Consider the following 15,045-nt stretch of genomic DNA (forward strand, 5'->3'; position numbering starts at 1 on the left):
TCGTCAGACAACTCTTGGTGAGTGGTAAATGTTTTGGGGGAGGGAGGGTCAAGGATGGCGAGGGGAAAAGTAGGAGGAAGGGGGTATGTTATAGGCATCTTCTGCAAGCAGCCTGGCAAGGGGATGTACAGGTTGTCAGGCAACTCTTGGTGAGTGGTTGATGCTTAGGAAGATGGAGGGCGATCGATAGGGTGGAAGGAGTGCTTCCTTATCTTTTCAGTATCTCCTGCAAATTGTCTGTCTTGGGAATGTACACACGTTGTTAGACAACTCTTGATGAAGGGTAATCTTTTTGAGGTTGGGAGGATGGGAGGGCTGAGATTATATGTTTGACCATCTTTAACTTATTTGTCTTTGTTCTAATACTCTCAAATAAGAATGAGATGAGTAATTTCTGAAGCTGATGTGAAGTAGAAATGTGGAAAAACTTGGGGTTTATGTAATATTAAAAGGTTGATATAGTTTCGGAATTGCACTGGTAATAATAAGAAAGGGATTTCTTTAGCGTCATATTGAATTTTTATTAAAATTGCACATCATAACATGATAGAAAGTTAGTTGGCAGTCAATGTTAAAATAAAAATCCCATAGTGTTTCGCAGGATGTATGTACCATCTTCATAATGAGTTAAAATACCATTTACCATCGATATAAGAATTTATATTCTTCAATATATTCTGTAATTAAAATCTACATGTTTCCTTGTGTTTTTCCTTTTGCAGAATGAAAGTAAAATTTTGGACATCAATTGCAGGAATTCTGATGGATTCACACCGCTATTACTGGTTACTAGAGACGTAGATTTATTTGAATCAAGTAAGTATAGCAAGAGAGGAAAGAGAGGATGGGGGGGGGGGTTGGAGTGAAACGGTAATGTTGCAGATAGATAGATAAATAGGTGAGGTAAATGGGTACCGGTAGGAAGTAATTCTTTAAAAAGCTGTGTGCGCTATGAATGCCTAGCTTAGCTGGGTAATATAGGATTGCCTTGAGCATCTAACAAGGTGGATATGTGCGCAATATAAATACTCTATATTTAGGTGGTCTGTCTATGACAGATCACCTCTTAATTTCGTCAGAATTTTCTTATTTATTTATTTTTACGGATTTTCTTGTCGCCAAGTTATCTCAAAATGGACTTGGTCAATTTCATTGAATTTCATGTCATCTATAGGATCTGTCATGGACACGTGCAGAGAAGCTTTTCAAGGTCATCAGGTCATGATGACGTCATCTAGGCGCCATTTTGTAAAATCACATCAATCATATCTCCATTATCAATTATCAAAAATCAATCATATTATCATCACATCAACTTCAGGTCAAGGGTCATCAGGTCATGTCATCAAAGGTCACCTGGAGGTCACGACGCGCGCGTCAAAATTTAAAAATGCTCAAAATCACTTTTTGACCAAAGTAGAGTACGTTTCAGGTCATTTTAGGCATTTCAAACGCAACGCAGAAACACCTTTTTTTTTACATCTTTGCATTGATAATAAAATTTTGAACAATTTGATACCTTGATCAACCTTCTACGACCATTAATGACGAAATTAACACCCGTTGAAGTTTGCAGCACGTGTGCGCGCGAGCTCTCACTATAGGCCATATATGGGCAAAAACATGCCTATTGAAAATTCACTGTAGCTCTTTAAATAGTCCATTGACCCCCAATTTTTTTTTCATATATCGATAGAGTATGAGTTGTAGATTTGATTTCATGTCACCATTGTCCCTAAATTATCTCGTGACGTCATCAAAATGGCGCCTAAACTAAAAATTTCATTTTTTCAAAAATGACGTCATCAAATTTATGCAAATTTGGTTGTAACTTCTCGAATATAGATCAGTTTTCGCCCAAATTTTGATATGTTGTAGTTTAGAATGTATTCTTTCTCCCTAGTTAACATGAATTTTCGTTTTGAGAATCGCATCATTGCGTAAAACAGCAATGAAAAGAGGCATGTCATTTTTCTTCATTTTGCGTGTTATCTCTATGGGACATGACTTTTTCTCAAAACTAGATTCGACATTCCTCTATTTCGTGAGCCATATCTCCATTTTTTCTAGTCGGGTTTCCCTGAGCTTTTAGTATGTTGTAGCTGAGATTCTAAGCTTTCGGAAGTATGCCCTCCATTTTTTGATCAGATGCCGGGATCATGCCCGTATTTCGCTTGCAAAATTGGAATTAATTCTCAAATATGCTTACGTGTAAAGTCTATGGGAAATATGCTAGCTCAATCGGTTAGGCGTCAGACTTGCATCTCATTCAATCATGCGGGCAGGGGTTCGAGTCCGCGGGTGGACATGATTTTTTTTTTTTTTTTTTTTACTATCTTGCGCACGATCAATTATAACAATTCTAATAATTAATAGCTAAAATATTGCAAAATAAAACAGATTATAATTACTTTTTTTTCGTATTATATCTATCTAATCATATCCGTCCATCCGCTATCATTCTCTTATAAATCTATCTATCCATATATATGTCTATCTGTCTATCTACCTACTCTGTATATGTATCTGTCTATCTCTCTCTCTGTCTAATATAACATATCTATTTGTTTAGATATGTATATCTATCTATCGTTCTATATATCCATCAATCTATCTGCCTGTCTCTATCTATCTTTCTATATGTATGTCTGTCTGGCTATCTATCTATATCAATCTATTTGTCTCTATCTATCTATCTATTTATCTATCTATATGTCTGTCTGTCTGTCTATCTATGTTTTATTAATATAACCACCTATCATTTATCTCTCAATCGATCACTTGATCCATCCATCGCTCCATCCATCACTCCATCCATCTATATATATAATCATCTATCTTGTATGTATCTGTTTGAAGATGTATGTCTGACGATTGTCATCACCACATCAATAATCACATTTAGCAATGGTCAAAACTTATTCTTAGGATGTCTACGATCAAGATTATCAATGATATCTAAATGATTTATTTCATACATCAGCCGACACTGAACAAATCATGACAGACCACCTAATTCGTCCGCATGACGAATTAAATTCTAGTATTATTATTGTTATTATTAAATACAGGTGGAAATGAGCAGCATAAACAAGTAGAAATGTTTAAGTTTAGAATTAACTTTACAGTAATAAAAGATCCTTCTTTTTATTTTCTATCTCCTCTTCTCTCTTTCTTCATGCTTCATCTCTGTTTTCCTTCTTTCTCCTCCTTTTTCTGTTCCTTCTGATTCATCCTCTTCATCCTTCTCCTCCCCCTTCTCCATCTATCTTCCGCTTCTACTTCCCTTACCCTTCCTTTTCCTCTTCTCTTTCTCCCCTTTCTCCTCTTCCTCCTCCCTCTTCCCATTTGTCCCCAATTTCTTCTGTCACTTTTTTTTCTCTTCTCAATTTCTTCTTTTTCTTCTCCCTTCCCTTTTCCTCTATCCCATTGACATGTTATATTCTTTCTTTTCTTTCCCCGTCAGTTGGATCAGCCCTAGAGTCCTACGACCCTCTCGCCGTCATCGAAGAACTCCTTCGCCACCGAGCAGACCCCATCGCCACCGACAGAGAGAGCCACACGGCCTTGCATTACGTCTCCTCCGGGAGCTCCCAACTCACCGACGAACTAGCCATCAGGCTCATGGCCATTCCTTCCTTGGCCAATTCCTGCGACGGACGATCCGTTGCGCCTATCCACGTTGCCTCGAAGAGCGGGAGTGTTGATGTCGTGGTAGCGCTTCTAGATCACGGGGTTGATGTCAATACAAGAGGTTATGCTGGGTCAACGCCGCTCCATTTATCGGTGAGTTTATGATTCCAGTGAATCTCTGTATGACATCTTTGGCTTGGAGTTTGTTGCATAAACAGTTAAACGCAAGTTACGCAACAATAAACTGACTTACTGACTTAGTTAATAATAATGATAATAATAATAATAATAATACATATAATATATATAGCGTCTTTTCCATTTTGATTAAATGCTCAGGGCGCTTAAGAGAGTAAGACATAAAAGTAAGGAGAACTAAGAGAAGTACCAAAAAAAAAGGGCAAATTTAAAAATGAGGAAAAATTACTGTCTTCAAACCTAGTACCTGCTGGTGAACAAAAGCAATTTTAGGTTGCCCTTAAAGGATGTTGCAGAGTTTGAGTTCTTCAGCTCCTGTGGTAGTGAATTCCACAGGGCTGGTCCGGCATGAGCAAAGGCTCGATCGCCCCAGGATTTTTTAGATAGTTGGATATGCAAGAGACTAGATTGGGATGATCGCAGTGTACGTGCAGGTTGATAGTGGTGTATAAGAGATTTGTTGTAATCGGGTGCGGATCCATTGATGATATGATGAACCAAAAGTAGAATTTTGAAAACTATGCGATCCTTTATGGGCAACCAATGGAGGTCTTTAAGAACAGGAGTGATGTGATCGTGTTTATTTGACAGAGAAACAATGCGAGCTGCTGAATTCTGAAGTTTTTGAAGTCGGGTAATTTTGGAGTTAGGTATATTAAAGAGAAGGTTGCAAAGGAAGGTGTGTCCGTTTGCTCTCCTACGGGTGATCCTTTTCCATTCAGTTCTACCCTGGGCTAAATCTTCAACATCCAGTAGAGGGAGACCCACAATAATGTCTGACTTAGTCCCTCCATCTAGAAGGGGGACATCTTGGTGGTCAATGATAATAAATTGAAAATTAAGTTTCAACGAATTGGAACCACTTTCAGATTAGCTGTTTGACCTATGCACTCAACATAATTGTATTTCCTTATCATTAAATTAGAAGTCAATTTCAGATCCATAAAACAATCACAAATCTGTATTAAATCAATTGCAAATTTACAATTGATTGCTTGTGTATGCTTCTTGCAATTGAATGTATGACTTTCAAAGTTAAGATTCTTTGAATTTGACCCTTGACCTTTGAACTTTAACCTTTGTATGTGACCTCTGTGGTTTAATATCATTCAGGCTCAAACTCAGGTTGCTGTTAACACCTTGCTAAACCAAGGAGCTGATATCCTTATTTTAGATGCTGTTGGTTTATATTTGACCTCCCTGAATTTGACCCTTGACCATTGACCTTTAAACTTTGTATGTGACCTCCTTGGTTTAATTTCATTCATGTTCAAATTGGTCAAACTCAGAATGCTAACACCCTGTTCAACCACAGAGCTGATATCCTTATTGTAGATGTTGTTGGTTCATATTTGACATACCTGTATTGACCTTTGACATTTAACCTTTGCTTGTCAACTCTGTGATTGCAATACTTTCATACTCAGTTAAGCTCGTCAAGCTTATACTACCATATATGACCATACTAGATGATAGTGGTCACAGATTTGACCCCATTGAATGGATTCTTGACCTTTAACCTCTTCCATTGACCTCTTTGGTTTCATTTCATTCAGGCTCAAGCTGGTTAAACTTAGGTTGCTAACACCTTGCCAAACCATGGCACTGATCACCCTATTGTAGATGTTTAGTGGTTATATATTTTGACCTAACTGTATTGATCCTTGACCTTAACCATGTGCATGTGACCTCTTGTTTATTTCTTTTAGGCTCAAGCTGGTCAAACTCAGGTCGCTAACACCTTGCTAAACCACGGTGCTGATATCACCATAGTGGATGACAGTGGTAACACTGCTGTCGATGTAGCTAAGACGAAGAGGATGAAATCTGTGTTAAGAGGTAAGAGTAATCAGATGGCTTATCAAATTTACTGTTCATCAAATTGTCCTGCGGATGAATGACTTGATAACACTGCTTTAGATGTAGCTAAAGCAAAGAGGAAGAGCTAGGACTACTCTGGGGTGAGTTTCATGAAATTTCTTGTGGGACATTTTATCCAACAAATCCTGATTTATCCAGCAGTTACCATAGTAAACGTGCCTGTCATGCAGATTCAAGGAAAAATGTTCATGAAACACTTCCCAGGAGGCTAATCATAGATATATTTGACTCGTTGTTGAATGATACTGCTAATGCCACTGTAGATCAAGGTAAAGATACTATTAATTGTGAAATTCGTTCAATTAAAAAAAAAATTATGTGTGATAAAAAAAAGTATTTATGAAAAAAGTTCAATGACAGGATACATCTGTGGGAGCATCATGGTCTGTGGTTATGACTCTCGTCTTTCAATCTGAGGGACGTGGGTTCGATTCCCAGCCATGGCGTGTTTTGCTTCAGCAAGAAATTTACCCACATTGTGCTGCACTCAACCCAGGTGAGGTGAACTGGTACCTGGGAGGAAGAAATTCCTTGAATTGCTCTGCACCTATATGGCAGCACATCTAAAGCCAGGGTAATAATAGCAGCACTTTGAATCCTCAGGCAAAAAATGCTTTATGAATCCAGCTATTATCTCCATCCCTTCTTTGCTTTGACCTTTGACCCTTTGAAATTTGACCTTTTTAATTTTGACCTTTGACCCTGCGTAGATGCATGGATGGAGGTAACGGACAACAAACAAGCAGAGGTGCTGAGTCCCGTCAAGCCACCGTCTCGTCTGGAAGATCGTAGTCCTAGGCAGACTAGAGTACATAGTCTTACGTCCACATCACCACCCTCTGAGGGGCATGGAAGTAAGTGACCCTATATGGCCATTAAAAAAAATTATGATGTTGCCCTCATCTGACTGAGCGTAAAGTGAAAAAAAAAAAAGGGTCACTATTTTGTTTATTTTCCTTTTTAAGCCGTCCTTCCCCCCAAAAAAAAAGAAAAATAAATTAAAAAAATTGAAAATATTCAAATGCAATGTTTTTGTGAGAAAATGTCAGAGTTGGCAAAGAAATTTCTCAAATTTGTGGTTGATGGCTTTAAAAAAGCACTTTATATTTGTTTTTTATATGTCTGACTGCATTATTGTGTAAACATCTCTTGCGCAATTTTGTTTGTGCAGCGCAGCAGCGAAGTTATTTAAAAAAAATACGGAAAATTAAAATTGACCAAATGACCCAACTTTTTAATATCTGGCTTATGAGGGCGCTATGATAAAAACAATTCAGGCCTATTCTATGCAGGCCCAGTTTTCTTGAAAATTGTTACCCCATAAAGGTGAAGTGTCTTTTGCAGTTTTTCATTGCTACTACTACTATAATTATTGTTATTATGGTAATTATTATTGTTCTATTTCTAATTATTATTATTAATAATATTGTCATTATTATTATTATCATCATCACCATTATGATGATAAATGGTATTAATCTTATCCAAAGAGCATCCTTAATGTATCTTTCTCCATCGATCTTTTCTCTCTCTTCAGATCGAATGATGCAGAAGTTTTCCGAGGCTCATAGAGCACTACAGGAAGAGGAACAACTTCTGAAGGACGTAGAAGCTGGTCGTTATACTCCTGGGTGAGTTTAATAGACATTGAAAAAAGATAAGGTTTGATAGTGTGAGATGCGATAGCTCAGTCGGTAGAGCGGGGGATTCGTATTCCAGTGACCCGGGTTTGATTCCCACTTGGTGCGCTAGTGCCCTTTGGTAAGGCATTAATCCTCAGTACCAGGTCCTTTGGAGAGGACCTTAAACTGTCGGTCCTCTGGTTGCTTGCTTACAAGCATTCATGCTTTCTTAGCAATCAGGTAAAAAAGCACCACCAATCAGTATTGTTTGGAATAAGAGACATCGATCCACTTTTACAGATTTTGTTATAATCTGTAGCTGTTATTCTATTTGGTTCATGTTTATTGTTATTTTTTTATTATGATTACTGCTGAATGAATGATTATAATAACAATTGTAATCTGTCAGAAACTTCACAAATGAGAACTCTCTGTCTCTTCGGTACCATGCTGTAAAATGATAATAATCATGATAATAGTAATGATATTGTTAATAATAGAGATTGTGATGATGATAGTGATGATAAAAATGATAATGATGATGACATTGATAATGTTAGCATTGTTGATGATGAGGATGATGATAATGATAACAATAAAGGATAATAATGTTGATAATGATACGATAATGATAGTAATAGTGATAAATACATGTAAAAATGATAAAAATATCAAAGAAAATAGTGATAATGCTAATAATGATAAATTTTCAATAATTCTTCCTCGACAGACTTCACACAAAAACGCTGAATCTCCTGAGGACCCCTTCCCGCAACTCACCCCTCCTAACCACCACCAACCGAGCCCCTGCCCCTCCCAAGACGCCCCGGGTCCTGGACCCTCTCGCAAGCCCCGCCTCCAAGACCAAATCCTCTGAAGGTCAAGGGTCAAAGAAGCCACGGAGGTCACTGACCTTCTCTGGTCGGGTGAACAGTGGATCCAAGGAACAGAGGTCAAGAGGTCACAGCAAGCTCAGCAAGACGAGATGTAAGTTGTCACCTTGACATTTACTGTTGGAATGTATAATGGTATCATTAAAATTCATCAAATCGTAATCTTCCCACAGAAATGCTGTTATCGTGTTTTGAAATTTCACCTATTCCCCAAAGTGGTTCTAAAGCAGTTTTTAAGAAGAAAATACCTTTCCCTCCTTTACTTGACATAGATTTTTATATTTCAGCGGACCCGACAAATCTTCAGGCCAGTGGAGACGGACCTCAAGTACCTGTTACTGTAGTAGGCCTGGACCTTGATGATAATCTAAGGGATGTCAGGTAAGAATAAGCCCAGACTATATTCTACTCTGAACATGATTAACCTCGACTGTAGTAGGCCTGGACCTATAAACTAATTGGCTATCATTTGACCCTTTGCCAAAAACCTAACATGATTGGATAATTTGTTGTTATTATTTTAAATGGGATATGAAGCATATTATGAAATAACATATGAGCAACCATGTTCGGCTCAGTGATTTAGAAAGCACGATTCGGTTTACGACCAATGACCTTCATATGCTCATGCAAAAATTGTAATTACAAAGTGGCTTATTGCTATAAATGGGATGGCTGCCTAGCTAAGCCAGGATGATAAGGACTGTTAAATGATCACTGCAGAGATTTGATGATAGTAGTTACACCGATGTGTTGGTTCAAACCAGTGTGTTGGCTCAGTTGGTAGACCATCCGTCTCACAACCAGGAGGTCAGGATTCAAACCTCGGCTGCATCAGACCAAAAAAGGCATTAAAAAAAAGGAGTTGCTGCTACCCTGTTTGGCATTCAACGATTAAAAGGATAGAGCCTTGTTGATCTGGCCCTGCACAGTGGCTGCTGGGCCCATGATCGATTGGGCAAAGCAAATTTTTGGAGAATTTCATTTTTTATGTCTATTTCGAACAATGAAATGTGGATTTTCATTTTCATTTTATTTTACACCTTTATTCACTCCTCAGGTTTCAGCGCATAGTGCCCCTGGTTCCAAACAACTTGATCGACAAACCTCAACCCAGAGCGACACATCTCTCCACAAACATAGAGGGGGATCTACACACCATCGCTTATCAGATCCAGGCCTAGCTGATGTAGCCAAGGCCTACCATACATTCTGCAATAAGGATATCTCAACCAGCCCGGCGTTGGCTCATGTTCCGCCGATACGCACGTCGCAGCTCTTGAATCTTGGTAAGAATATATGAATTTCTGTAATTCCCTTTATGTTAAGATAAATCAACCATGCTTCAATTTGGTAGCAATCCTGGGGGCCGTTCATAAAGCTGTTTGTAAGTTAAGAGCGACTTTATGAGTGACTGGTGATCCTTGTGTGCTTAATAATCACCAATGATCATTTTGGTAGATACCATTTACCACAAGAAATGATCACCAGTTGTTCTTAATGTTGCTCTTAGATTAGGAATGAAACACCTACTAGTAATGATATCATTATGAACCCAAATTTACTGGAATGCGTTTTTGACGGTATTCTTAGGTCAGTCTTACATACATGTAAGTCCAGAAAGTATTATTCCCGACCCTGTGTATGTGAAACCTTCTTGAAGTGATTTTTTCTTTGTTTTTTAGTTCATATGAGAGGTTGTAATGCTCTCAAAGTATAATGTCTTGATCAGTTTACAAAGTGAAGTAAGACATGCGTGAAGGGTTGTTACTTTTACTACTTGCTCTAATAGAATTTAACAGAATAAAAAGCTAATATTAACTTCTAACTGGATCACTTTGATTTCTTTGCAGAACAAATGCATTTGCGGCTGACATCGCCAAGCCCCAACCCTGAGGCGTCAGGTCTGTACCCAACCTCTCGCAGTGTTCTTCCACACTCGCCAGGGAACTTTGGTGACAATCGCCACCTACAGGAAACCATCTTTGAGTTTGAGGATGAGGAAGGTGGTGATGGTGTTGATAAGAATGAGATGCCAACAATGAGGCTGAACTTGGAAGAAGTTGTCGAGGACGAGGAGAGCAGAGGTCATCAAGGTTCGCTCCAGAATCGCACTGTCATGTTCAACATTGAAGCTAGTCGTGTCAACCCCCTCAAAGATAGTTCTGATTCGGGTCAGGGATCATCCAGGTCAACGGTTAGCCACACCTCCTCTGCTGCGAGCCTTGTCATGTCCAGCCCAAGTCCGCAGCTTGAAGTAGACCGCAAGGAAGCTGCAAAGAATCGCTTGGGGATCAAGATGACACCATCTGCCACCAAGGTTCCAGATGAGAGAATTGCACTTTTTCAAAGGGCGCAGATGAAACTTCCAAGCCTTGGTCGGGCCTCGCCTGCCATCAAACAGTCTCAAGGACAAAAGACAAAACGACAGACAAGTGAAGAGTGCCTTTCCGTGCTGTCCATGTCCTCTATAAATGCTGTCATGTCTCCAGATGTAGGAAATGCCAAAGATATGACGAACGAAGACAACCAGAGCAAATCCTCAGCAATTGGCAATGATCTCGATCGGCAGTTGCAGGGTCAACAGAATAGTTTAAATCGGCAGGGTGGGAAACGGAAGATATCTCTTGAGGACAATGCCTTGTTACTTGAAACAAGGAAACGATCTCTATCTTCCACCAGTGAATCAAAGACACTTACTCCAGGTGCATCTAGTCAGTCCAGCCATCCCTTGCCTCTGTCAGGAGGCAGTGGGACAGCATTGGTAAAAAAGGCTGACGAGCGATTATCTATAGACAGTATGGCTGAGAATACGTCGAAGAAAAACACTGCCCTTGTGACTCCGTTATGTGCCACCAAAGGTACAGCGACCCCAGCTTGCCCTTCCACCAAATCTTCGCCCCATCAGAAAACGGCACAAATCTTTTCTTGTAAGAATGCACAACCTTCAGCGAATACTGCTAGGAAAATGGCTGATAAGAACCCAAAGGCTCAATCTTCCGTACCTGGGACACAAAATGGTACCAAGGGAGAGAAGAAATCAACGCTTGTCAGTGCCTCCAAACCGGTTGTTCGAACATTAGAAGTCTTGCCCGTTGCCAAAGTAGACAGCAAAACATCTGGAAAGCAATCTGAAAAGGACACCAACAAAAGTGATGATCAGGAAAGCTCAAAGGTCGATAAATCTGTTGTGAAAACGGAAGTGAAAATGCCGAAGGAAAAACCAATTACAAGCCGTGATGCTGTTAAGCCAGACAAAACAAGGAAGTCAGAAAGTAAAACAGTAATCAACAGCAAGGGAAAGACTGGACATGTTTCAAGTAGTATGAAAAGTAGTGTGAAACAGGAGGACCATGGATCTGGTCTTGTTAAGCCTGCCTCAGATCTTCATAACAAAAATGCATGTAATAAGACAGATAAAAAGACTGTTACTTCAAAATCACAGAGAGAACCTGGTGGAGGGCCTGAAGGGAATAGTGCAATAAGTGTAAAGAAGGGTGCTGCAGCTCCAACTAACAAAGCCGCTAGTAAAACAAAAAATGACCAGGGTAAAGTGAAAACAGGGAGAAAAGAAGAAGCTGAAAAGAAGGTGATCACTTGGAGAATATCATGTGATGATGATGATGATTCATCAGAATCAGACTTTGATAATGAGCAACAGAGATTTGTTGAAGAAGACATTCCTGTTCTAGGGAGAGATCGGAAAGAGCAGAAGGTCTTACGGAAAGGAAGTACAGTTCCTCCATGCACAAAGACAGACGACTTTCAGGACCTTGCAGAAAGTAGTGATGCTGAGGATGTTTTTGAGGAAGTGATCTTCAGTGATGAAGAGGACACACCTACAGACATCAGTAAGGCTAAGACAAAGCTTATCAAGGATCCATCTAAGATATCCTCAAAGCACCAAAAGCCACTGACATCACAGGGATCCAAGGCAGTTCAAAAGTCCACAGTTAAACCCCCAGCAGCAACAAAGAAACCAACACCTGGTGCCCAACAGCAGAAGAGTGTTGTTAAGGAATCGGCTAAGGCAAAAGGAACCTTTGTTAAGAAGCCTCTTAAAAGAGAAACACCGAATGAGACGGTCAAAGGCAAGGTTGCCGTGAAAGGTATGTCAGTGACGAAGACACTGTCAAAGGAACCTAGTCCAACTGATAATACAAATACCCACAAGGCTGCAGAGAAAAGCATCTTGACTATTTCACGTCAGAAGCCTTTGAACACTTTAACCAGCAGCAAAGTCGAGAAAGAGATTAACAAGGCAAAGCAGCCGCCAGAGAAAAACAGCTCAAATGCTTTGAAGCAAAAGCCTTCTGAGGTTATGAAAGATGGTAGAAGTGATGTTAAAGCAATGGACATCAAAGAAAAGACGGTACTTAAAACCGTACAGAAAAATGCAAATGTGAAGAATGCTGCGTCACCGGCGAAAGTTCAGAACAGTTCTGTAAGTTCAAAAGTAGATAACAAGCAAGATGCTCCAGAGGTAAGGTCTAGTGTTGCAATAGAAAGCAGGAAGGAAGACCCTATTAAGGTCTCTGAGAGACCTGAAGTTGTAGCAAATGAATCTAAAGGTGTTTCTTCAACAGAACTAGGTGAAAGTTCAGATGTCATTCCTGCTGGTCAGGATTACATTGACCCTGCTGTAAAGGTTGTAACGTCAGAACAAGGTGATGACGTTCATCTGAACCCAATCAGTCCGAAAGAACCGAAACCTGGGAATAATTCCTTCAGGAAAGGGAAGTACAAGTCCCCAAACACCTCACCTCGTGATTTTGCTGTCTCAGAGGTGGCAGTGCCAGAAAAGAAGCCTGTCCGTGACCCAATGGCTGCCAAGCAGTCCCCAGTGATAATGGATATTGTTGAAATGTTTAAGTCTGCAAGTTCTGGAACATCCCCTGATGTCAAACTTGAGGTCTTGGGAAAGATCAAGGATCGTGTTGCTAGTGTAAAGGGTCCTGTCAAGAAGCTGGTGAAGAATGTTCCAAAGAAGGTCTCGGGTACTGTGCAAGCAAAAGGAAACAAGGGAAAGAGCAAGGACAGAGTTGGCAGTGGTGGGAAGAGTAAAGGGAGAATTGGAAGTGGAGGAAGTCGGAGTGGTGATGGGTCAAAGGTTGTGAAAAAGACCAAGAAATCGAGTGGAAGGACAAAGTCAAAGAAGAAGATGAAGGAAGTGAATTACAGCCTTTTGCCAGATTCAGAGCAAAACACCACTGCCTTCATCACAGGTCAGGGCTGGAGCATCAAGACCTCAAGGAATGAGAACGATGATGTTATCCTCCAGGAAAATAATCAGGATGATTCCTCGGACGATGATATGGGAAATCTCGAGCTTCCTAACCTTGGTGAATCGCAGCTCAGTCCGCACAACTCCCTGAAATTGGATGAGTTGGTCGTGATGAGGTCAATATCTCTGGAAGAAAAGAAGAACTTGGTGAACATCTTGAGCCCGCTTGAGATGAATGCTCCTTACTTTATTCCAGACACCATGGGAACAATCAAAGAGTTTGCTGACTCTCTCAAAAGTGACTCTTCAGAGATGAGTGCTGTGAAAGCTGCGGTGAGGGACAATCATTCCGATTCTCAAACTCAAGGCAATGTGACTGAAAGTGTAGATCCAAGAGAGGAAAGGTCTGTGGCTCATGCGGAGACAGATTCGTCTAATCTTGATCACAAAAGGAATACTGATACTAAGAAGAGCCCTCCAGTTCCAGATGTAAGGGTTAGGAAAAGCAGCACCCATTCCCAGATGGATAATGACATACATGATCCTGAACATGACAGTAGACACCTTGGACTTACTGGAGAGCTGTCAAATTATGATACCAACCCTGAACTCCTCAAGGTTTTCCGCATCAAGGATCACTATGAGACGGTGTCTTCTCAAGGGTCACGTCGGACTTCCATCGCTTCAGACGAGGAAGCAGTGCGGGAACATCTAAGTTTGATTCTGAACAAACCGGACAGCGGGAGTGATGCGAATGAAGACCAAGGTGGAAGCAATATGAGAGGACAATCTGGTGAAGATTCACCAGGACAAAGAAGAGAGCCAAAGGGTAATGTCCTCAAGAAGAAGCCACCCTTACCAAAACTACTGCAGCAGCATCAGATCCAGTCTTCCAGACGGCCCAGCCCAAGGCGAGCCAGTGAACCAAACTTACCACCTCCTGATGCTGACAGTACCTCCTTTTCTGTAACTCCCATCAAGAAACTTGAACAGAAGAGGGAAGAGAACAAGTCTCAAGTTTCAACAATAAAGAACAGTCTTCCAGATAAGAAGTTCAGCCCTCCATCTTCTTCCACGAAGAAACAGCGTGGCAAATCCCTCGGAGATGTGCCTTCAGATGCCTCGGGCAAAGATCGTGGTCAGAGTTCAAGTACAACCAGCCTTCCCATCAAGTCCTCGATCATTGAGGAAGATGGTCACCAAGATTCTGCGGATGAAGATTGGGTCGAGGAGGAAGAGCCTCTTGCCAGACACGTCCAGACGCTGACGGAGAAGACACTCCAGGAATTCGAAACCATTGCTCAATCTGTTGATACCGCCACAACCTCTGTTATCCATACCCGACCTCCATCTTCAGCCGGTGGGCAGTCCATCCATACCGCCAGGAGCTCTATCAGGAGTGTCTCTCCTAGTCCTAGGGTGAGGGATGTCATCAATGTCCAAGGAGGTGACCAGGAAGAAAGAGAGTTCTTGAATCAGAGCATCGCGCTCTCGGAAACAAGCAGTGAGGTCTTTAGGGATTTCAACGATACTGGAGAGGTAGGTAGAGACCCTAGGGGCCATTTCAGAAAGAGTTACAACTGTGGTAACCTTG

General features: G+C 40.7%; 1 protein-coding gene across 1 annotated transcript in view; it reads left to right on the forward strand.

Moving 5' to 3' along the window:
• The window catches only part of LOC121417350, a 49,356-nt gene that overhangs the window by 18,372 nt on the left and 15,939 nt on the right, over positions 1-15,045 (forward strand). Inside the window, 11 exon segments of the mRNA XM_041611029.1 lie at positions 1-17; positions 723-816; positions 3,467-3,786; positions 5,541-5,670; positions 6,423-6,566; positions 7,250-7,343; positions 8,065-8,321; positions 8,515-8,608; positions 9,288-9,301; positions 9,304-9,516; positions 10,081-14,990. The exon segment at positions 1-17 is cut by the window's left edge and continues 256 nt beyond it. Of these exon segments, the coding sequence (XP_041466963.1) occupies positions 1-17; positions 723-816; positions 3,467-3,786; positions 5,541-5,670; positions 6,423-6,566; positions 7,250-7,343; positions 8,065-8,321; positions 8,515-8,608; positions 9,288-9,301; positions 9,304-9,516; positions 10,081-14,990 (6,287 nt within the window).

Source organism: Lytechinus variegatus, chromosome 6, assembly GCF_018143015.1.
Source record: "Lytechinus variegatus isolate NC3 chromosome 6, Lvar_3.0, whole genome shotgun sequence".
Classification (NCBI taxonomy): domain Eukaryota; kingdom Metazoa; phylum Echinodermata; class Echinoidea; order Temnopleuroida; family Toxopneustidae; genus Lytechinus; species Lytechinus variegatus.